Source organism: Suricata suricatta, chromosome 8 (assembly GCF_006229205.1).
Source record: "Suricata suricatta isolate VVHF042 chromosome 8, meerkat_22Aug2017_6uvM2_HiC, whole genome shotgun sequence".
NCBI classification, from domain to species: Eukaryota; Metazoa; Chordata; class Mammalia; order Carnivora; family Herpestidae; genus Suricata; species Suricata suricatta.
Window position 1 is genome coordinate 128591136 of NC_043707.1, and position 22181 is coordinate 128613316.

The 22181-nt window shown below is 57.8% G+C and overlaps 1 protein-coding gene across 2 annotated transcripts in view; it reads right to left on the reverse strand.

Moving 5' to 3' along the window:
* Positions 1–3568: 3568 nt before the first annotated feature.
* Positions 3569–22181, reverse strand: part of PAX7 (paired box 7) — a 93716-nt gene continuing 75103 nt past the window's right edge. For both annotated transcript variants that reach the window (XM_029949000.1, XM_029948999.1), the window contains exons 8-9: positions 10769–11015; positions 3569–3684 (exon numbers count right to left, since the gene is read on the reverse strand). In XM_029949000.1, coding sequence (XP_029804860.1) covers positions 3569–3684; positions 10769–11015 — 363 coding nt within the window. The remainder of the gene's footprint in view (positions 3685–10768; positions 11016–22181) is intronic.

The window sequence follows — 22181 nt, forward strand, 5'->3', positions numbered from 1 at the left end:
GAGGAATATGGCTGTGAGTCAAACACGAAAGCAACCAAGTTGCAATTGCTAGGAAGAAGGAATGATCTAGAGTGCTATGTAGATATTTCCCAGGTGGGGGATTGGCCTGTTAGAGTTGACAGAAAAAGTATCCAATACACAGTTGTCTCTGAGGATTTCAAGATGGCGGCGGAGTACCCCCCCCCCGCCCCTTTTGGTCTTGGTTCGGTGCCTTTGCAGGAGAGAGCCGTCAACCTCAAAAAGTATCCAGCAGTTGAGCACATCGGGAGCGTGGCGAGAACCTCAACCTGAGCGAGGTCCCAGAGAATGTCTTTTTCGGGCAATCATGGAATTTCACCAAGTTCCAGGATCCAACTCTCAGAATGCTTCACCAGCTCCATCTGAAACAACGCTGGGTCTCGGTGGAGTCCTGGCAAAAAGTCTGGGACCTGCTGTGCTCTCAAGCCACAGTCAGATTGGAAATCTGACCGCCTCATTTGTTTTCCGGGCAAAACTCCCTCTTCGTCCTTCTTTCCTTCCGTCTCATTCCTCTGTCTCTCTTCTTTATGTTCTTCTGGCAAAAGAACGGCAAAGGTAAATCAAGTAAAAAATAAGAGTATAAAGCATAGCTTGGTTCTTACACATCACTTCTTTTTTTTTCCATAGCAAGAGAGAAATACCAAATGAAAAAAAACAAAGCAATAAAAATGAAAGAACCCAACAGAGCCTGGAATGTATAGTTTGAAACACACGATATGCAGATATATCCCTACAGATGGTCTCTGGTACTAGCACGACACACACTGTGGGGGTTTTCTTTCCTTTTTTAGTATATATATATATTTATATAAAAGTCAACTTCCTATAAACGAACAGCACATCACCACATTTCCGACTAATGTACAATGAGCTCCGAAGAGGGACTCCCCCCTAGGCGGGACCAACAGCTACTGGTGATAAGTTGGAGGAAACATCTCTTATTTTGCTATGGATTCTATTTACAGGAATGGATGGGGATTGCTTCTGGGCCGGCCTGGCCGCTGGGATTCAGGCCTTCTTTCTCGGGCTGTGGTCAACCCTCCAGGTTTGAAGTCTTGTACCTCTTGTGCCACATTCTCTCTCGGGTGAACTTGTGAGCTGCCAGCCCAAGATGGAGTTTTATGGACTGAGTTGGCTAGACACATCAACACACAGGGCTTTAGGGAAACTCGCCAGGGTCGGGGTCTTTTTCTGAGTTGGGGGTGGGGCTCCAGGGAGAATAAGTCCCGTTTTCTACCAAGATGGCGACCTGGGAGAACTCCAGAGAAGTTGGACATAATGAGAAGTCACTTGGTTTGTTCCCATTTCATCGCAGGGGGTAGATATCAGAGTTTGGTCCTAGCATAGGAATGTCACCTCCTGGGACTGAGGCTGGGCGGTTTTGGGGTCACCTGCCCGAGAGCCCTGCCCCTGGGGATGTAAGGGGACTCAAGACAATTTCTGAGCCAGGCCTCCAGGGGAGAGGACTGACCATTCAAGGAATGTGGATGAAGACTGTGGTTGATCTCAGGAGCTGCTTCCTGGCTGGGATGGTTACAAACATGGGCACTGGGTCACCAAGGGACAACACAGTCTGCCTTTCTGTCCAGAGCTTGAAGAACCAAGAGCTTCCTGCCGTAGGTGCTCCAGTTGAAAACTTGCCTGACCGCCATGGGCAACACACGTCCGGGTGTCTGCTGTTACCAAAGAGTCTGTCTCCTCTAAACCAGAGATATGAGCCACCTGGTCATGGCCCAGGACACGCTTGACATTGCCAAGTCTGAAGATGAGAAGACAGGTGAGCATTTGTCACCGAGGTGGCGTCCACGCAGGAAAGTGTCCTCGCATCTTGCCGGCCCAGCTCCCCAGTAGGGAGGTACTCAGGTTGACTGGCTCAAGGCAGCAGCCCTTCCCTCCAGGGACGTCTTGTTGGCTAACAGAAGCAAGCGGCACGGGATGAGCAAAGACGTGGCCTCGCGTGCCCAGCTGGGGACAAGCAACCTGGCCCAGTCTCTGTGGATTCAGTGCTGTGTCTCCGGTCACAAGTGCCTCTAACCTGGCAGCACTTGATAAAGGTGATCCAAGTGTGGATGAAAACGATGATGAGGATGTACATGAATATAATTTTGATAAATAGGTGAAGGGGGTAAAAAGTTCCAAGGGAGGCGAAGTCAGGGGCTTGAACCGTTCCCCAAGGGCCTCAACTTTTAGAGAGAAGGGATAGGAAGAGGCTGCCGGTGTGGCCATGGAAGGTGCCTTTCTCCTATTCTCTGGAACCTTTGGAGTCCCCCATCTGTCTAGGAGCGGTGGCCTGAAGACTGGGCGCATCTGTCCTCGCCTAGCTGTGCTGGATGAGTAGTGGATCTACACTGCAAGGTGCCACTGTTAGTGGGACAGGGACGTGGCCCCTCCACTCCCTCTCCCAAATGTTAAGGGAAATCCATGGTTTTGCCCGTGGATGGGCAGTCCCTGCTGGTCCCAAACCCTCCTCCAGAGCTCTAAGGGTAGCCCTCTGCACCCCAGCCGCTTAAAGGGCAGACAGAAGGCCCCCTTCCCAGAGGGTCAGACAAGAAGCGGACAGGCTCGGGTCTCCAAGGGAGGCTTTGTGAGAAACGGCAGCTCCATGGGGTTGTGGACTTGAAGGCAGAGTGCTGTAGCCTTTGGCGGCAGAGGGCTGCTGTCCACAAGCACAGGGTCCCAGCTATGTGACACCCCTCTGGGCCTGCCCTCCACCTCTTCACACATGACTTGCTCCCTTCCCCCTCCCATCTGATTCAGAGGATGGGAAACTAGGGGCCCGTGGACTCCCCAGGCCCCGAATGGGGTGGGCAAGGTTGGAACCTGGACTTCAGTCTAGGAGCCCACTGCCTCCAGGGGCCTGGGTTGGGTCTTTGCACTGCTGGCCACCCACTGCTGGTGAGCCCCTCCCCCCGGGTTAGCCTCTGCCTGGTCTTCCTGGTGCCCCGGCCTGGGCTAGATTTCCACCCCTACACCCAGCAGAGGCATGTGGGGAGGGTCCTGGAGTCCTCAGAATTCCTGCGTGATTGCTTGGGAAAATCCCAGGGCTAGGGTCCCCTCTCTGCTGGTGTCCCAGCATCCAGAAGAGGAATGGGCTGTGGTTGGGGGTGCCAGAGATCTACCTGGGAGGGCTGGCTCCCAGCACTTCCAGCTGAGAGTGACCCCGTGAGCCCCACCCCCACCTCTGGCAGGGGTACTCACTGGAGTTGGGTACCTTATCGCAGGTACCATCCTCCTTTGGGTGCCCAAGGTGCTCTACCTGGGGAAAGCTTCCACCTCTGGGCCTGAGATAGCACAGAGGCCATGGCAGGATTTGACTGGGGGAGGGGCTGCAGGCTGACCAGAAACCCTCCTGGAGAGAGAGCGGAAGGGCAGACTCCAAGGAGGTCGCTCTGGGTTCCTAAGTGAATGGTGGCCTGGCTGCACATCTCCAGAGAGCTGGCTACCAGAAGGGAATGGGACCCCCGGGCAATGAAAGGGCTGAGGCTGGGAGGCTCAGGGATCAGGGAGGGTTGGGCTGGGACTTGGCCTGGGGCAAGTTGCCCCAGGGGCCCTAGTAGGCCTGGCCAGTTTCCACGGGAAGGAGTCCCAGCACAGCAGAATGCTCCCCGAGCTTCATGCGACGCTGTGTGGAGAGGCTCACGTTTTTGGCCAGGTAATCAACAGCAGCTGGAAAAAAAAAGAGAAACTCCTAGAAACTGAGGTTCTTTTTGACTATTTTTCCATCTGCCCCATATCCATCATCCATCCATTCATCCATCCATCCATCCATCCATCCATCCATCCATCCTTCTGTCCATCTATCCACCTATTTTTCCTTCCACTCATCCATCCATCCATTCATTCTTCTGTCCATCTATCCACCTGTTCTTTCATCCATCCATCCATCCATCCACCCTTCTGTCCATCTATCCACCTATTTTTCCTTCCACTCATCTATCCATCCATCCATCCACTCACTCTTCTGTCCATCTATCCACCTGTTCTTCCATCCATCCATCCATCCATCCTGCCATCCACCCATCCATCCTGCCATCCATCCATCCATCCATCCATCCATCCATCCATCCATCCATCCATCCATCTCTTCATGAAGCTCTTTATCTCACTTCCTCTCTAACCATTAAGCAAATATTTACTTCACACTTTTATTTGCCCAGCTCTCTCACAGCAGTTCTCCCACAGGTTCTGCAGGAAAGTACAGAGGACTCCACAAGCTGAGAGAAGAATCAGTTCCCTTTCCAACACGCCCGCACATACGCCTGCTGTGGGGGATGTCCAGTGAATCCCACGGAGCCCAGGCAGCCATGAGGAAAAGATCCTTCTTTCTTCTCTGGAGCCTGCGTCCAGCTCTCGGAGGAGACAGAAGCGTCCCTTATACCCCTTACTCAAAGATGAGCCAAGGAATCCATGCAGAATGAGGAGCCAGGAACTTGATAGGCTGGGAGCTGAGACCTTTAGCCTTGACGTCCTGGCCATCCAGAGGGATGAGAGTCTGAGGGTGTGTGTGTGTGTGTGTGTGTGTGTGTGTGTGTGTGTGTGTGAGAACAGCGGAACATCAATCTCTGTGTAGTAACAGGCGCTAACATGGATGTTCGCACATGAACAATGTTCATACATGCACGTGCAGATAGATGTGGAGGAGTTGCATGTAGTTGTCTGTGGGAGAAGAGCAGGGGTGCCTGCACATGTGCAGGTAACTGTGTGTAGGTGAGTTGCCCCTAAGCCAGGTACGCATGTCCGTGTACGCGTGTGCGCAGGTGTGATGGCTAGGTCTGCGTGTGCACGTGTTGTCTCGACTCCACTAACCATGTCTGCTTGAGGCACAGATCAGCTCTGACCAAACGATTTGATGCCAGGTGACCACGGCCTCTTGAGGCACAGGGATATCACCTCCCAACTTGGGATCTGTGGCCAAGGCCAAAAGCACCCCTGGGACCTCCTGGATCCAGAGGTGCGAGGAAATGTAATGACTACTGTCCTGGACTCGGGAGGCCTGACCCGACACTCTCCCTGTCACCTGCCCGCAGAGGGACCCTCTAACACTCTACGTGCCTCCCCAGGGTCGAGGGCTCCTGCCTAGGGCAGGTGGGTAGGGCCAGGTGTGGGCCCAGCCAGAGGTAAGGCCCAGGGAGGTGAGTTGGGAAGGATCGATAATGGAGACCATATTCCCTCGGGGTTCAAATCCTGCACCTGCCGACTCTTAGTGTGAGACCTGGGGCGTACCGTCTCACGCACGGGCCTCAGTGTCCTCGTCTCTAAAAAGGGGGTACCGGTAGCACCCAGGTTGAAGAATTGTGGGGAGAAAGTGAGAAGATGCACACAAAGAGGCTGGCACTGGGCCTGGTGCCCGGTGAGCGCAGAGGTCTCGGGCTCTCAGAGGATAGGGATTTACTGAGCAGATGTGACCTTTGATAGAGGCAAGAAGGAAAGGGGCAGCGAACGGGGCAACCCGGAGTCCCAACTGTCTCCTGAGGTTTTGGGCAATCGTGTTACCTCTCCAGGCCTATCTCTCTGTCTGTAAAATGGGCGGAACAAATCCCAGCCTCCTCAAGGGCTGTTATGCGGCTCAGATGACATGATGTGCTTTAAGATGCTGGGCACAGAGGGCTCAGGGATTGCACCCAGATTTCTAAAGCATATGCAAACGCCCTGGGGTTCTTTTGGAGTGTCTAGGCCCTGTGTTTCTTAGCTTCCCAGGCTCCGGGGCCTGAGCCGAGGCACCGGGTGCTGCCTCTGTGTGCACTCAGCCTCCAGGCTCCCAGCTGGTGGCACCAAAAAGGTGGCGGCCAGTCTTACCCCTCACGCCAACGGTGGGGGGAGGGGCAGGTGGGAGAAACTTCAATCTCTGGATCTCTGGCTTCAGGGGGAGCCTGAGACTCAGACCATCTCACCATCTCTGCTGCTTGGAGCAGGTCTTGTCGGGGGAGCCCAGGGCCTGACCTTGAGGACGGGAATCCGTGGAGCCAGAGCAGGAAGAGAGGGAGGAGCTACTGCCAACGGAACTCATTCTCTGCCCATCCTGCTCTCAGCCCTTCACGCGCCTGCGTGACCTCACTTAATTCTCACCACTACCAGGCTGGGAGCCCCGCTCTCCCATTTTACAGGGGACAGTGCCGAGGCCCTGCCCTAAGAGACTGAGGAACTTGGAAGGTCACGTGGCTCTAGGCTGTGGAGCCTCCCAGGCGGTCTGATGCCAGCACCCAGTGAGCGTCCTACAGGATAACCTCGGCGTGTGCACCCCACACCCCACATTCTGCCTGCGCCTCATTTTCGACTCCAGGTCACGCGAGTGACTTGTCCAAGGGCTCACGGCCAAGGCAGGTGGAACGCTCCTGACTCACCCAAGGCCTCCGCCTACCCCCCCATTCCGCTCATGCCAAACTCTGCCGGTCCCCGCAGCTGCCCCAGGGGTGCAGTGGAAAGGCCTGACTCAGAAGAGCCATCGGAACAGTGGCGCCTGGTCCCTCGCATACTGAGCACTTTCCATGGGGCTCGCCAGACACGGTCTCATCTAATTTCTCACCAACCCCATGGTTTAGGTACAGTTGTTCCCATGTTACAAAGAGGCAAAACTGAGGCACAGAAAATTGCTGACTCACAGTCACGCACAGCATGTGAGATGGAGGAACCCGAATTTGTCCCTCTTGTGCCTCTGGTCACTCCGTGTCCTCCCTTTTAGCCTCTCCTGGCTGGCAGCCAGGGTCCAGCACACAGTAGGACCTTCCCCAGGCCCTGCCAAGGTGGACCATTTGACCCCAAGGAGTCCAACTTTACTAACAACTGGCCAACTTCAAGGGCACTCTCCGTGCACAGCACCCACCTCTCCCTGGGGTCGAGCCAGGGGCCGGCGAGGGCAGGGCTGTGACATTTCTCATTACAGTCCCTGTCAGTGGCCCTCCCTGTCCCTCTGTCTCTCCGTGTCTCCTCTCTTCTGCCTGGTGCCCGAGCCTGGGCTCTAAACGTCTCAAATTAGATTAATCGGGAGTTGGCAGGAGGTGCCAACCAGTAAACAAATCTCAGCCATCAGCGCCTCGTCAGCCCATGGCCCCAGAGGAGGACCCTTCTAGACACAAATTCTTATTAGACTTGTCAGATCTATTAAAATTCTTTTCACACTTCTGCGTTCTATCAGCCCCATCATTAGTACGGCCCTGGCCTCTGGGAACACCGGGGCCATATTAATCTGCCATGTGCCCTGTCCCTGCCCCCTGCCCCCACCCCCTCCCAAGACAGGAGAGACAGACAGATGGACAGATAACGGCCAGGAACAGGAAAAGGTGTGGAGGTGGTGAGTGGACTCTCCGGCCGGAGAGTTGGGCCATGTATGCCCTCCACGCACACCTGCATGGGGGGCTCCCTGAGGCCAGGGCCATCGGCAGGCGGTGTTCACACCGACGTCGGATCTCAGGCAAATACCCTTTCTGGGATCCATTTCCTCCCCTGTCCACACCAGCGAGGGCAGCCGTGAGTGACAGACCCCAGAGTAGATGCTCACTAAACGGCTCCCTAGCCTCCCTTCACACATGTATGTTTTGCATAATTATGCCCCGAAGCCATGTACATACTAAGTCATGAACATGAACATGACCCCACACCGCGGTGGATCGAGGGGTGTCTCGCTACTGATTGTCTCACACAGGTTTGCAGTTTGGCCAAAAGAGAACTGGGTTGGAGGTTCAGGAAACCTGGAGTCCACCATTCACCTCTGTGTGACCTTGGGGAAGTCCGCTCTCACAGCTATAGCCTGAGGACAAGTAACACCTACTCTGGATGGGTTTTGAAAATGGTGAGAAATGAGCCTGCAATTTGCCCAGGGCCTGGTGGGCTAAACTCATGCACGGGACAGGTGTGAGCAGGTGACAGGTGCACGGGACAGGTGTGAGCAGGTGACAGGTGCACGGGACAGGTGTGAGCAGGTGACAGGTACACGGGACAGGTGTGAGCAGGTGACAGGTGCATGGGACAGGTGTGAGCAGGTGACAGGTGCACGGGACAGGTGTGAGCAGGTGACAGGTACACGGGACAGGTGTGAGCAGGTGACAGGTGGACCTAGGCACACACAGGGGCTGTTTGGGATGTGCACACACTTGCATGTGGATTGGGAGCTGGAGGTGTATTCAGTCACCCGTGAACGTGGGGCTGGAGGTCAGTGGGAACACGATGGATCCCTGTCCCTCCCGGTCCCGGAATGTCAGAGGTGAGGAAGACGGCACAGTGGAAAAATTTTGGGAGTTGGATCCCTGGACTCCCATTTCCCAGATGGCAAAACTGAGGCTCGGAGAGGCAGGGTGACTTGGTGGCAGAATTAGTGGTAGTGGGGCCAACATTCCCACAGGCCCCTCCCAGCCCAACCCTGGAGTCTTGGTGGGGTGGGGTAAGGTGGGGCCTGCCCTGGGGTTCCCTCTGGGTAGGGCTGGGAACTATGGTTCAGGGGAGGATCTGGGAGTGGGGGGCAGGGGGGCCCAGGCTGCAGCTAGATGGGGAGAGTAGGGAGGACGGGGAGGCGGGGAATCGCTGTGGCCAGCCTCTTCTCTAGGAAACAGGGAACAAATACTCCTTTCTCGCCTCCTGGGCCCTTTCCCTTTTGATCCCCTCTGCCTCGTAGCCCCTGTGCTGACTCTGGGGTTAATTTTATTTCCGACTCGGGCAGGCGCCCCGCAGCAGGGCACGGGGCTCCGGGTGTGACTAACGCCTGCCCCAGGCCGGGGCTGCTGCCTCCGCGGAGCGCCTCTCAACTCTTTATCAAGAGCATGTGTGTCCGTGGTGCCTGGGAACACGGGCTGCGGCAGGGGCTCGCCCTGGGCCCCTCTGGAAGCACGCACACGTGTGCACCCCGCTCTCCACCAGCCCCGCACGCGTGTGCGCCCCTCCTGCACTTCCTCCTCGAGCACGCAAACCCACACACAGGCAACGTGCACACACGCCCAGATGCACTGCTGTACCTGGGGCCGCGCGGCCACGCCTGCGCTCGCACCTTCACACCCACACCCCCATATTCACACGCTGCGCACACACTGTACGTGTCCAGACACGTGCACTCCAGATTCAGACACACCCACAGACATTCAGGCACCTGCACACGTCTGAGTGTGCGTGTATAGACACGTGAGCATAACCACACGTATCTGCACACTCCCGCACACCTCTACACATGTGCATGCCTGCTGGTGACACAGGACCACAGAGTGACATCCCTTCACGTGTGTCAAACACCCAGGCACACACACAGACGCTCGGTCACACGTGCACACCTGGGTGTACAGTGCAGCATGCGTGTGCGTGTCACAGACCCAGACGACCAAGTGTGTGCACTTGTGTGCTCACACAGATTCACATGCACGCTGTGGGGGCACAACGTGCTCACTTAAATGCAGATATGTGAACAGGCACGTGCATCTGCCACTCACACACTCACATGCACACAGACTCACACACGGATGTGTGCATGCACGCACATGTGCTGAAACACACAACATGCACGAATCCTGTGTCATGCTCACGCACACACATGCGTGCACATACACACATCAAACACACACGCACGGCTCAGGGGCCGTGAACGCGGCCAGGAGGTCGAGGCCGGCACAGCTGGCCCGCATTTAGCTGTGGAGGCCAAGGTCGTGCGGGGAGGAGTGTTTGGTGTGGGGGCAGGAAGCAGAGGTCAGTGAGGCCCGGGAGGGGCTGCTGCGGAGGTGGGGAGCGGGTGGCCTCGGGCTGGGACCTCAGCCTCTCCCCACACGCCCTTCTGATTAGTTTGACACCAGCAGGTGAGGCCTTTGGCAAGAGGGGGGCAGGAGGGGAGCCCGGTGACCTCGCCTTCCTGGGCCTTTCCGCCTGCCCTGTCGCTGCCCCGTCTGGCAGCTGGGGGCTGTGACCGGGTCTGCCTTTTGCAGCCTTTGGTCTGAGGGTCTGCTGCCCACCGCCTCCAGGCAAGAGCCAGGGGATGGCAGCTGGGGAGGGCAGGGCAGTCGAGGGTGGGGTGGGGGGTGCAGGCAAGAGATCTGAGTAGAGCTGTCCCCCATACCCAGGGGGCAGAGAGGGGCATGGTGTCTGGTGTCCAACGTGGCAGCCCCCACCTTCATGTGCCCATCGAGCCCCTGGAGTGGGGCCAGGCAACCGAGGGACCGAATTTTACATTTTAATTTAATTTCATCTAATGTAAACGTTAACACTGTGATCTGATCTCGCTCAGGGGTTGGGAAACTTTGCAGTGTATTTGGAACAACGTGGGTGTGTAAGTCTGTTCTCAGTTGTCATTTTAGGAAGTTTAAACACAGACCGAGTACTTCCAGTGAAAACTTAGCGTCTGCGTTCAAACGGGCTGGATTTCAAAGACGAGCCTGGGCAGGGAATGTGAAACACCCCATTCACAACTTCGTCTGTGTGACGTGGCAGAATGATCATCATTTGAGATACGTTGGGTCACACACAGTATGTCGGTAAAAATAATTGCACTTGCTTCTTCTTACATTTGAAGCTACGGCTACCAGGAAATTTTGAAATGCTACCTCTGGCTCTTACTACATTTCTACAAGGCGGCACTGTTCTCAGACCACGTGAGTAGTGTGAGTGCAGGGGCCTGGCATCCCCTTAGGGACAACGGTCCATCCGGTCTGGGCCTCGGTGTCCTCATCTGTGAAATGGGCGCCCCCCACCCCAACACCAGCTTGCAGCTCTCTGCAAATCAACAGAACGTCCCTGGAGTGGGGCAGGGGTGGGGACGAGAGGATCCGGGGCACTGGGCACTCACTCTGGCCGTACTGGCCGTACTGGTAGCCAGCCACGGGGTCCACGCTGTAGCCGGTGGTGCTGTAGGTGGGCGGGCAGTAGGACTGGGAGGTGGGCAGGCTGTCTCCCGGCTTGATGGAGTCGGCCCGCTGGCTGCAGCTGGCTGAGATGGAGGTGGCCGGGTCCAGACCGCCGTGCAGCGGGGAGATGGAGAAGTCGGCCTGCGGCTGCGGCGGCACGGCGCTGGGACTGCCCAGGATGCTCATGACCTGCGGGGGGGAGACCATCAGTGCGGCCGAGCGGCAGGCGTGGGGGGCTCGGAGGACAGACCCCGCAGATTGGTGTGTGTGTGGCGGGTGGGGGGTTGGTGGGGACGATGCCAGGCGGGCCCTGGACAGGCCTTGGCTGGGGCTGCTCGCTTAAGATCCCCACACAGCACCAAGATCCTCAGTTTACCTGGTTTGCTTGGCCTTGTGGGTAAGATGTTCGTGGTTTCTCCTGGTTAGGTCCTGACCTATGGGATCTCCCCTCACTGGGAGGTGGGCTCACTGTTCGCCTCTAGGGTATCCCCACGACCTGGCTCTGAGGGACACCTTGTCCCCGTCTGATGAATGAATGAATGAACGAACTAGCTATGTCTCTCTCATCAGACGGGGGCTTCCTGAGGACAGGAAATTACGCCTCCCTGCCAGACGTGGAGGCCCCCACCTTCCGGCACAAAGGTCAGAGCAGGACTCTGAATCTGTCTGGCTTCCCTGTGGGAGCCTGCTACGCTCCTGACTCTGCGATTGTGCCCCTACAACACCAACACCCGCGGCCAATGCTTTCGAACAGCGTCGTGGGCTCCCTACTGTGACTCTGGCTCTAGCTCTCAGCTGTCTGTGGCCATCACCCCTTCCCTGCGTGGCCCATACAGCAAACCAGAACTCACCATCGGTGCTGGGAACCCAGAGCAGCAGGGGTGAGGCTCATCTCTGCAAACTCAGCTTAAAGAACCTGGTGCTGGTTCCCTGGTGTGTTCACTTATTCATTCGACAAACATGCATGAATGGTGACTGCGACCCCAGGGTTTCAGGGGAGGAAGAGGCATGGTCCCCGCCCTCCGCAGGAGGGATGTCTGGGGCCACTGGGGGCGGGAGCTAACAGCACAGCATCTCTGCTAGGAAGCGATGAGGGGCATGGCAGAGACGGCTCTCAGGGGGCTCTGGGAGCCCAGGGGAGGGGGCTCAGCCAGTCTGGCAGTCTTGGAGAGCTTCTGGGGGGAGGCGACAGTGGATGTCCAGCTCTCCAGGAGAGACAGTAGGGGAAGGCAGTGCAGACAGCACTGTGGGAGCATGGGTGCCCCACTCAGCCCGGGGAGAAGATGGAGAGCCAAGTCCTCATGGGCTGACCTGCGGGGCCCAGGACCCTGGTGATGCCACCCCTTACAGGAAGGAGGCTGCAGGGCCAGGAGGGGACCTTGCTGCTAGGGTGCCCAGCAGCGTGCTGAAGAATCGAGCTGCGGTCCATGCTGGGCACACGGGCTGTGTGCTCTGATTTCTCCACTGGCCTCCTGGGAGAAGACAAGCTATGGGCATTCATTTGATCCATGATCTTGTGGCCACTAGATGCCTTCTGGAAACTTCTACCTTCTCATCTATGACTTATCCCTGCTACAGGCACCGAGGCACAGCGGACGTGGAATCTTCAGGCCAAGGACAGCCCTTAAGCCTCTCTACTCACTAGCTGCTCAGCCTCCCGTGTCCCTTACCTTCCATGACTGCCCACAGTCCTGTGGAAAAGAGATGGGGACTGTCCCTAAGTCAGAGGGTGGCAGAGAGGAAGGGGTGGGGTCTGCACCTGCCCAGCCCTCCGGAAACAGGACCCCAGCTCCCCTAAGCCTCCTCTTCCCTTCTTCCCTTCCTTCCTCCTGCCATGAACTCAGGCGAGGCTTCCAATCCAGGGCCCTACAGAGACGTCTGGGGCTGAGCTATGAGCCCCTTCCCCAGACGAAGAAATCGAGGCCTTCCAAAGCCTGTGGCTCCTTCAGACCTCATGGCAAGTCTTTGGGGAGCAGCTCAGAGTCCACAGGCCCGAGCCCACCGCCTAACAGGGTCAGGACTGACCATCAAGGACGGGTGTGGGCATCTGACCTTTTCAGAGATAGGTTCTCACTCAGGGGCGGTAGCCACTCGGGGATGGGGGAGGCACTGAGTGGGACCGGGGTCCCTTGTGGCTGGGGCACAAGCACAGCCTCTCCCTGCCCCTTCCCTCCATGCTCCCAGCACAATCCCCTCACCCCCTTGTCTTTTCACTACCCACCCGCCGAGCCAGAGTCAAGGACGCCGGGCCTCGAGGGCTGGTCTTGGCCTCCTCTGCAGCTGGCAGGGCTTAGGTGGGACCTAATGGTGCATCAGGCCCGTCCACACAGCAAAGACACAGTGGGATGAGTGTGGGAGAAGGGGAGAGTCTGGGTGGGTGTCCGTGGAGTCTCCCAAGCTCACCCTCTGTCATGGGAGGGTCCACGCATCGGTGCAGGAGTGGTGGCAAGGGGGGCCCCTTGAAGGGGGTGGTGTGTGAGGGCGTCAGACACCGCTGGGTCGTGTCTGTTGCTTCTTGACTGTGGAGACGGGTCCTCCCGGGTCAGAGAATCGGTGTGTGTGTGCTGGGGGGCGGGGGGTGGATCTCAGGCCAACTCCGGGATCTAGCCCTCGCCAGGGACTTAGGACCTGCTTCTCTCCCGGGCTGCCCGTCAGGTTCCCGATGGAGACTGTACGTTCTGCCTAAGAGAATCACCCCCCATCCCACCACCCCCACGGAAACATGAACCTCGCTCTCCCTTCCAGGGAGGCCTGGACTCAGAACAGACTCAGGCTCCGGGAGAATGCACAGGCTCCAGTCCCCTTCCTTCAGGAGGTAACTGTGGGGGGTGGGGAGACTCTCGGACGGTTTGTCAGCTCCGGTGAGACCCCAGTTTAATCCCCTGCTCCCGCACACCACCAAGATGCCAGGCTCACAAGAAGCAATGGACTGGGGGGAAGGGAGGGATGGGGGAGGGGAGAGACGGGGGAGGGGAAGGATGGGGGAACAGAGGGATGGGGGAGGGGTTAGGGAAAGGTTGAGCATATTTGGGGCTGGGCTGGGAGCCATGCACAGACAGTACTCGTCCTGCAAAAGGGAGACCAGCAGAGAACGACCACAAGTCTGACCACAGCACTCAAGAACTCTCAGTGGCTCCCCAGCACCTCCCAGATAAACAGTACAAAGTCTTCTTTTGATCAGACTGCTACCTGCCTGTCCCAGCTTCTCCCCCTCTTCCCGCCTTACACTATATGTCCCTGCTACACCAAATAATATGGTGCCTCCCCAAAGACATCCGCCATTTGTTTACTTATTCATTCAACAAACATCACAGACCACTACCATGTGCCAAGCTGCAAATCGGGCTGGGCTGGGAGCTCTTTGAGGACAGGATGGAACTGCGGCTTATCTACCTTTGCAGCCTCAGCACCTACACTGTTCCTGCTACAGACTATGAGCCCAGAAAAACCCTGGTGAATTCGCGATGTCACTTAACAAATATTTAGTGAGCACCTATTATGTGCCAGATGCTGAGCTCGGCACTGAAGACACCGCAATGAGCATCAGCGACTCCGTGCCCTCCTGGAGCCACCAGTCTAATGAAGGAGGCCAGACAAACAAACAAATTACATAATTTCTGAGACTGAGAAGTGCTGGAGAGGAAAAATAAGGGGGGTGTGGAATAGGCAGGCAAGACCTTTCCAAAGAGGGGCTATCCAGCAAAACCAAAAAGAGCCAGCCATGGGAAGACATAGCAGAAGAGCTTTTCCAGCAGACCAATCGGCAAGTGCAAAGGCCCTGAGGTGGGGACACACCCAGCAGGTTTAAGAAATAGCAAGGAGGTCAATGTTGAGTGAAATCCTGAGAGTTGCAAGGCCTCCCGGGGCCGTCTGTCAGAAAGGGCTTGTGTGGTGCCCAGTGGCTTTGGGAGGCCTTGGACCCTGGGCCATTACCAGACAGCTCAGAATCAGCTCAGGCCCAGGGAGATTTTCCTGTAATGGGATTTGTTCAATGGGATTTGCCCTGGAACATCAAATCAAATCCACATCTGGGATAGGTGTGAATGAGGATGCGAGGCATCCGCTTACTCTCTCCCAGAGTCCCTAGCAGCCTACAGATCAAAGGGCTTCCATCTTGTCTAACCCCCCGTCTCTAGGCATGGCAGTTTCCAAGCATGTGGGCATAGGACCCAACTGAAGAGAGGTGGAAGCATTGACTCCTTGAGCAAATAGGCTATGAGTACCCCTATTTTGCAGATGGGGAAACTGAGGCATGGAGATGTGAAATCACAGAGATCGAATAACCAGTAAGTGGCAGGGTTGGGATTTGAACCCAGGTCTCGCTGACCCCTGGCTGTGTTCCTTCCCAACAGGCTGTGCTGGAGACCATGGGGGAGGAGAGGCCCTGGGCAACCCTGCTGAGTGGGTCCTATAGACCCAAGGGCCCCTCCATGCCCCCCAGTTGGCCCGGGGACCCCTGGGAGCCCCTCTTTGCCCACAGAAGCAGGAAGCGTTTGCCCAGGGTTAGGGGCCCCGCTGAGAGGTCTGGGGCCTGCAAACTTTTGAACCTGAGGAAGTCCCAGTCTGATGCGGTAATCCACCCCCCTCAAGAATGCTAAGGCCTCTCCCCCGGTGGGTTTTACTTTTTTCCCGGTGACCTTGCTTTCGCTAATGTATTACTTCTTGGTACGTTACCGTTACTAACTCAAAATCAATACCGACCTCCACATCTGTAAGGTTTTATCTGAAGGCAAAGCTCCGGGCTGTCCGTCAGGCTGAGTGACAGCCATCCCTTCCTCTGCCCCCACCCGCCGTGGCCCCCCGCCCGCCCCCAGCCCCTTCCTCTCCCTCAGCCCTAAATCAGTCCCAGCCTCCCCCAGACTAAATCAATAAGGGGCAGCCTCAGCTCCCTTCCGCCGCTGGGGAGAGGCTGGCAGGTTCGGGGGCGGGGGCTGCGTGGGGCGCGCCAGCCCTCCTTCCACATCCTCTGCGCCACCCCCTCCCCGGGACGCGGCGGCGCGCGCCCCTCCTTTAAAAGAAGGGGAATGGGAAAAATGTAATTAATTCCCTCCGCTCCTGAGCTGGCCCCAGGGCCTGGGACCGAGGAGGCAGAGCTGTGGGATCTGCACCCTCTGTGATAAACCGAGCGTGCTTCGGGAGCGAGGCTGCAATTAGAAGGGGATCGCCATCGCCGGGGGTCCGAGGCAGGGTGCGGGGTGGGCCATGAGGGCCGCAGAGGGACCCAGAGGAGAGAGGGAGGGGCAGGGATCCAGCCTGGAGAGGTCATGGCAGTGGGACCGGGGGCTGGAAGGAAGCCAAGCACCATGTGGACGAGTGGGCGGGTCAGGGAGCCCCACCTTGGCATTGCCAGAGGGGACCCTGAGGCCCCCAGAGGGACAGCAGTTTCACCCCACCCCCCACCCCGCACTCAGCCATCCAGGGCCCCCAGGGGCTTCCCTCCAGCGCCAGGGGCCGGAATATCTGCACTGACATCCATGCTCAGCCTGGGGTAAGCTGTGACCCTGCGCAGTTTCTTTTAACGTTCTAGGTCTCAGTTTCCTCATCTGTATAATGGGAATGGCGATGACTGTAGCCACCTATAGGGTCCCTATAAGACTTAAATGGGCACGTGCACACTGAATGCCAAAGACGGTGCCAGGCACGAGGTCTGTTCTCAGTGTCTGCCAGCTCCCCTCCCCCTCTTCCTCCCTCTGGATGGGAAGGGACCCTGCCTGAGCTTGAAATCCACCCTTCAGGACAAAGTCAGGGACCATCTCCCTGACCAGGGAGCCAGGTGTGAGTCACTGGGCTGAGTCACACCTTCTCCTGGCCTGACACGGTGCCAAAGGGCACAGGGCCCCTGGCAGTGAATCTGTGAAATCTCTGGCGGAGACCTGGGGAGGCCCCCGATTCACACACCTACACAATACACACGCCGCACAGAGCAGCCCCGTGGCACACCTTCTCCGGGGACACACAACCTGAGTCCAGGAGGGTGAGGGGACCCTGGGGGCCTTGTCTGGACCGCCCAATAGCTTCCAGAGCACTCCCACGCAGGCTACACGGAAGCACACGTAAATGTGTATAAACCTGGGTGACTGCCACAGTCTCCCAGATGGGGAAACTGAGGCCCAAAGGAGGCAGCGACTTCCACTCCAGGAGAGCATCACCACAAACTAGCGGTAGTGTCCCCCATCCCTGGGCCTCCTGCTACTCTTGCCCTTGGCCTGGGGTGTGGACCGGTGGTGGGGTCCACTGAACGCTTTCATCTCCGACTCCAGTTCTCATTCTCCTGACTGCCAGGGGAGGTGACATGTTTTGGGGGGCAGCCTGTTCCCTGCTGTCAGGAGAGAAGGTAAGGGCACAGATAGCCGGCCGTGGAATACAATGCTGGGACTTTGTGATGTGTGACTCTGGGGGCTGAGGGACCACCTGGGGCTGCCCAGCCCAGGACTTGCCCGGGTCCCTAAGGGCCTGGGCCCCCGACTCCCTCACAGGGTCCAGAAGGAGTGCCTGGGGGGAGGCCGAAGGTCAAGGCTGCTCCACTGGGGTTTGTCTGCTCGTTCCTGCCTCTCCCTCCACCTCGAGGGCCCATCAGAATCTGCCGGCAGGTCTCCTAAAATGCTGGTCCAAGGATCTCACACCCTGCAGATCCTGGTGCGCTGGTCTGAGGGTCTGCGCATCAGGAGGGGTCAGAGCCTGCTCCCGAGGTGACTTGAATGTGCAGCCAAGTCGGCAAGCCACTGCTCCCAAGTCACGGGCCCTGTTGCTTCCCACACACACCGAGGAGCGCCAGTCCTCGCCGCGCGGATGGGGACGAGGGCGCGCACCAAGCGCACTGACGCTCCCGCTGACGGCACGTGGCGTGATTCAGACAGGCCCCCACGCACGCTCGGAGAGTGACACACACGGAAGAGCGCACGTCCGCACGCGCCGTGGCGAGCTTCACAGACGCACACGCAGGCAAGCACGCTCACGCATTCACAGACGCCGCAGCCCCGGGGCCCCGCAGCCCCCGAGCCCCGCGGTGGCTGGCTCCCTGATGCGCCTCCGTTCGCCCTGCCCCAGCCCCCGACGGACACCCGGACACACTTCACACAAACAGCCCCCCACCCCCGCCACCGCCCGTCCCACTGCCTGTCCCCCAGCTCCACACTGGGATTAGTTGCAAGAGAGAAATCACCCACCCAGGCAGCCGAGCCCACCCCTGCTCCCCCTCTCTCCTGCTCTCGCTCGCTAAGAGGATCGGCCCCCTCCCCTCTCCTTGCCCCCTGTGGACAGCGGTAATGGGCTTCGGGTGCTGACTTTGAGCTTCCAAACAAGATTTCCTGCAGGTCTTCCTGTCCCCGTACCCCCCCCCCCCACTCCACCTTCGCCTGCCATCTCTCTGCTTATGGTCTTCACCCTCCCTCCACCATCCACATCTCAACCAGGAGAGCCGGTGCTCAGCCCTGCCAGCAAGCTCCCCTTCCTCTGGTACCCACTCCCCAACCTCAGCCCCTCTCGTACCCTTTTCTAAGCCTGGCAACTGCCATTTGCCTGCCCAGCCCAGCACCTTACAGTTTCCACAGCATTTCCCTTCAAGCCTCAAACCTCTTCTATGAAGCAGTTACCCCATTTTCCAGAAGAGGCATGGGCTTAGGGGCCCACCCAGAGTCCCCCGGGGAAGGAGTGGCAGCCCTCCAGCCTTGATTTCTGGTCCCATACTCTTGCCCTGCCCCTGACTGTGGTCTCCGTTAACCGTATACAGCCCTGGGTCGTTCTTAGGTCGATGTGCGTGTGTCCGTGTGTGTGGGTGCATGTGGGAGTGCCACATGGGGGAACACTGTACGTGTGTGCGTGGTTGTGAGTCTGCATGTGCATGCCGGTGTGGCATATGTGTGTGTGCGTGTGCGGGAACATACGTATGGGTACGTGTCCCATCTGCGCCTCTGGCTGATCTCCCCAAGGGCGCACCCGGGGCTGGGGGGCCATCGGGTCACAGACTGCTGTCTCTGACCGGAGGGGGACTCGCCACCCCAAACTCCGTCGGGTTTTCTCTCCCTTTCACCTGGGATTCCAACCCAGCAGACCTCAAAAGCCTCCGGGGCGGGCTGTGTCTGGGTGGGGAGGGAGGCAGGCAGGAGGATTTCTGTAGGGAAGCGCTTCAGCCTGGGCTTGGGTCAAAACAGCCAGCGTGCGGAAGAGGACTCAGGAAGGCCACGCTGGAGAAGGTGGGGAGGCCTTGGGCTCCAGCCTCATCCAGAGGACGCTTTCAGCCTTACTGTGGCCCTGCCTTCTGCCCTGGGCACAGCCTGACCCTGACCCTGGATTTGGCCAGGAGCTGCAGGGGACAGACTTGCTGTCCTAGTCCCAATGCCTGGCACACAGTAGGTGTCTAATGAATACTGGTTGAGTGAATGAATGAGTGAAGACATCCGTTATCCCCAGCACAGGGCTTGGTGTAGAGGAGGGTGAATGAAAAGAATAAATGGGGGTCGTGTGGCATATGCACACCAGCCCCTCGACTCAACAGATTTCAGAGCGACCTCCCCAGCCCAGGGGTCCTTGGGGGCCTCCCTAAAGACCATCTGGAAGTAGGAGGAATGGACAGAATGACTTCCCACTGGTTATCTAGGAAGTTAAAGATATTCTCACTCCCACAAATAAACACACACACACACATGTTTCCAGTGTTTGCTCTATGAGATGTCAACCTCCCAAATCTGGAAACATCTAGAAACATCTAGAAGCACTGGAGGGAGACTGGCTTTGGCGTCCCCCGCCCCCCGGGTGGTTCCAGGTTAGAAGGTGCCCATGCCAGGAGGAGCCCAAGGGCTCCCGGCCCCCAGCAGGGGTGCAGTGGGAGGAGCTAGCGGGGTGCGGTGGGATTCAAGGACCATCTCTGATGGAGCGATAATGGCGGAGGGGGATTAGAGCGAGGGCTCTGAGTGGCGGCCGGGTTGGAGAAGGAAGGGGCCGATCGCCGGGAAAGATATGACTATTTAAAGATAATGATTGCATAAATTTAATTAGCACACTTTCACGCGGCAAATGGCCGTTTTGTAATTAATGTATCTGGCCTTACTAAGCATGAAAGATCCCATCTCCTCCCCCTCCCCTCCCGCTCCCCCTCCTCTGCGGCTCTAATGAAAGACAGAGAGCAAGTGACAGAAACAGTTTGTCAGTGGCTCCAGGTGTCAGGGACCTAATTGGCTGAGCTGAGGGGAGGGGAGGGGTGGGAGGCCTGAAAGGGGGGGCCTCCTGGACTCCGGGGCCCAGGGTGGGAGAAGAGGAGGGCGGGGAGGCCCAGGCTCTGAGCCCCCCTGGCGTGGGGGTGCTCCCCCTTGGTAATTGCCGGAGACGAGGACGCAGATTGGCCGTGGCAGGGAGTGAGCAGTGGCAGGGAGGCCTCGTTAGAGCCTGGACAGACAAGCTGGCGCATATCACAACGCGTTAAAGACTCACAGCCATGACAGCTCAGGCCCCACGTCCCCGCTCTAAGAGGCAGAGTCCCTCAAGCAGACAGACTGAATGAATGAATGAATGAATGAGCCTCAGTTTCCTTTTCTAGAAAATGGCCCTTAGTTACTGAGAGTCTCCAAAGGACAACTGATCAAAGGGATCATCCTTAAGCACCTACTGTGTGCTGAGCACCTACTATGGGCAGGCAGCACTGCCCTTCGTGCCTTACAATAGTAGTCAGAAAGATGGGTGCTTTAATCTTCCCAAAATCGGAATGCGTTTTACCCTCATCCGTGATGCCTTGCCAGGTAGCGTCAAAGTTAGGTAGCAATGGGACAGAGCTGTGGGTGAAGCTTCTGTTGACATCTTCTGGTAAGCTTGGGGAAGGGCCAGCATCAAATCATCTTAGACTCAAGGGAATATGGGTTTTGGCTGTTCCGTGTTACAGGTTGGGAAACTGAGGCTCGGGGAAGCTATGTAATTGGTCCCAGTCTACACAGTCAGTAAGTGGTGGCCGGGATCTGAACTCAGAGGTCTCATTCTAAAGACGATTCTACCTAAGGGGGCCCATGGCAGGGTCAGCTCAGCACCTTTCCTGCCCCCAGGGTGCCGTCTGCCTGGCATCCTGGGTAAGACGCCTAACTGACTCCCTAGGAAAGCCTCTTTGTTAAGTGGGGACAGCTGTCCACCGCAGTGGTGTCCTGTGAAGTCAGAGCGGCCCAGCTCTCCTGTAGGATAATCAGGTCATGGAAGCGAGAGGGTGCCGGCTGTGACAGCCCACATTTGCGCCCTTGGCTGCCTCGGGGCTGTGTGCACGCCCGCCTCTCTGGCGGTGACCGTCCCCTGTCTTCACCGGCTGCCCTCTGCCAGCCCCTGCCCCGTTTTCTCCGAGGGTGGTGGGGCAGGGAGGCCTCGAGCCAGCCTGGGCCCGGTGAGCAGGGCCCAGCCAGCCCTCTCCTGGACCAAATTCAATTTCAAAGCTTAATGAGTTTGCAGAGGAGCCGGGTGAGCTCGCTGACGCTACTCCTTGCCGGCTGGGTGGTTCCCGGCCGGGCCACCGAGCGCTCAGCGGCCTGGGCAGGGAGAGCCCTGGGCTCCGTCGAGAGCGGCGGGGGCACTGAGCGAGTGAAAAATGTCAGAGCAAATTGCTCTTGACAGCGTTAATATCTGCACCTCATAGCAATAATTACATGTAAATAAATAGCAAAATCACACTCAGCTGGAGGCAGCTTGGGGAGGACGGACGCTGCTAAGGACCAGCTGGGGACCCAAGTGCTCAGTTCCATCCTTTTCTTTCCTTCTTAGAGTCTCTGCTCCCCCACCCCCACCCCACACCCTCCCCCTCAACCAGATTCTTGCTGCCGCACAGAACAGGGACCTTGAGCTCCTGGCCACTTAGAGTAAAAATGGGAGGGAAAATGAAAACACTGGGGTTCCCCCCACCCCGATCTCACAACAGCCGGACGGAGCATCCTCCCGCCTCCCCTCCTCCCTCCCTGAACGGATTACCCCACCTGGGGGTCTTACAGAGAGGGGTCTCTGAAATCCACATCTCGGCCCTGACCGCTATCCTGGGCACCCTCCTGGCCGCCTCCTGGCTTTGACCTCCGCACAGCCACCCCCTGATCCAGGTGGCCGGGTCATCTTCACCCCCGCTTGGTCCCAACACCCATGCTGCTGCGCATGTGATGCCAGGGCAAGGTCGCCAGGCCAACGCGGCACAACTTCCTGGTGAGCCAACCAGACCCGATGCCGCTTTGTTCTATTGCCGTGGGCGACAGAGACGGCCCACAGGGGCAAAGGATACAAGATGTGTGTGCGTATCTGTTACATGCGTGTGTCCCCACGGCCTCAAAAGGGCACACTCGATGATCAGCAGGGGCTGCTCTGGAGAAAAGTTTGAGAGGCCCGGTGTGCAACCTGAGTCCCTCC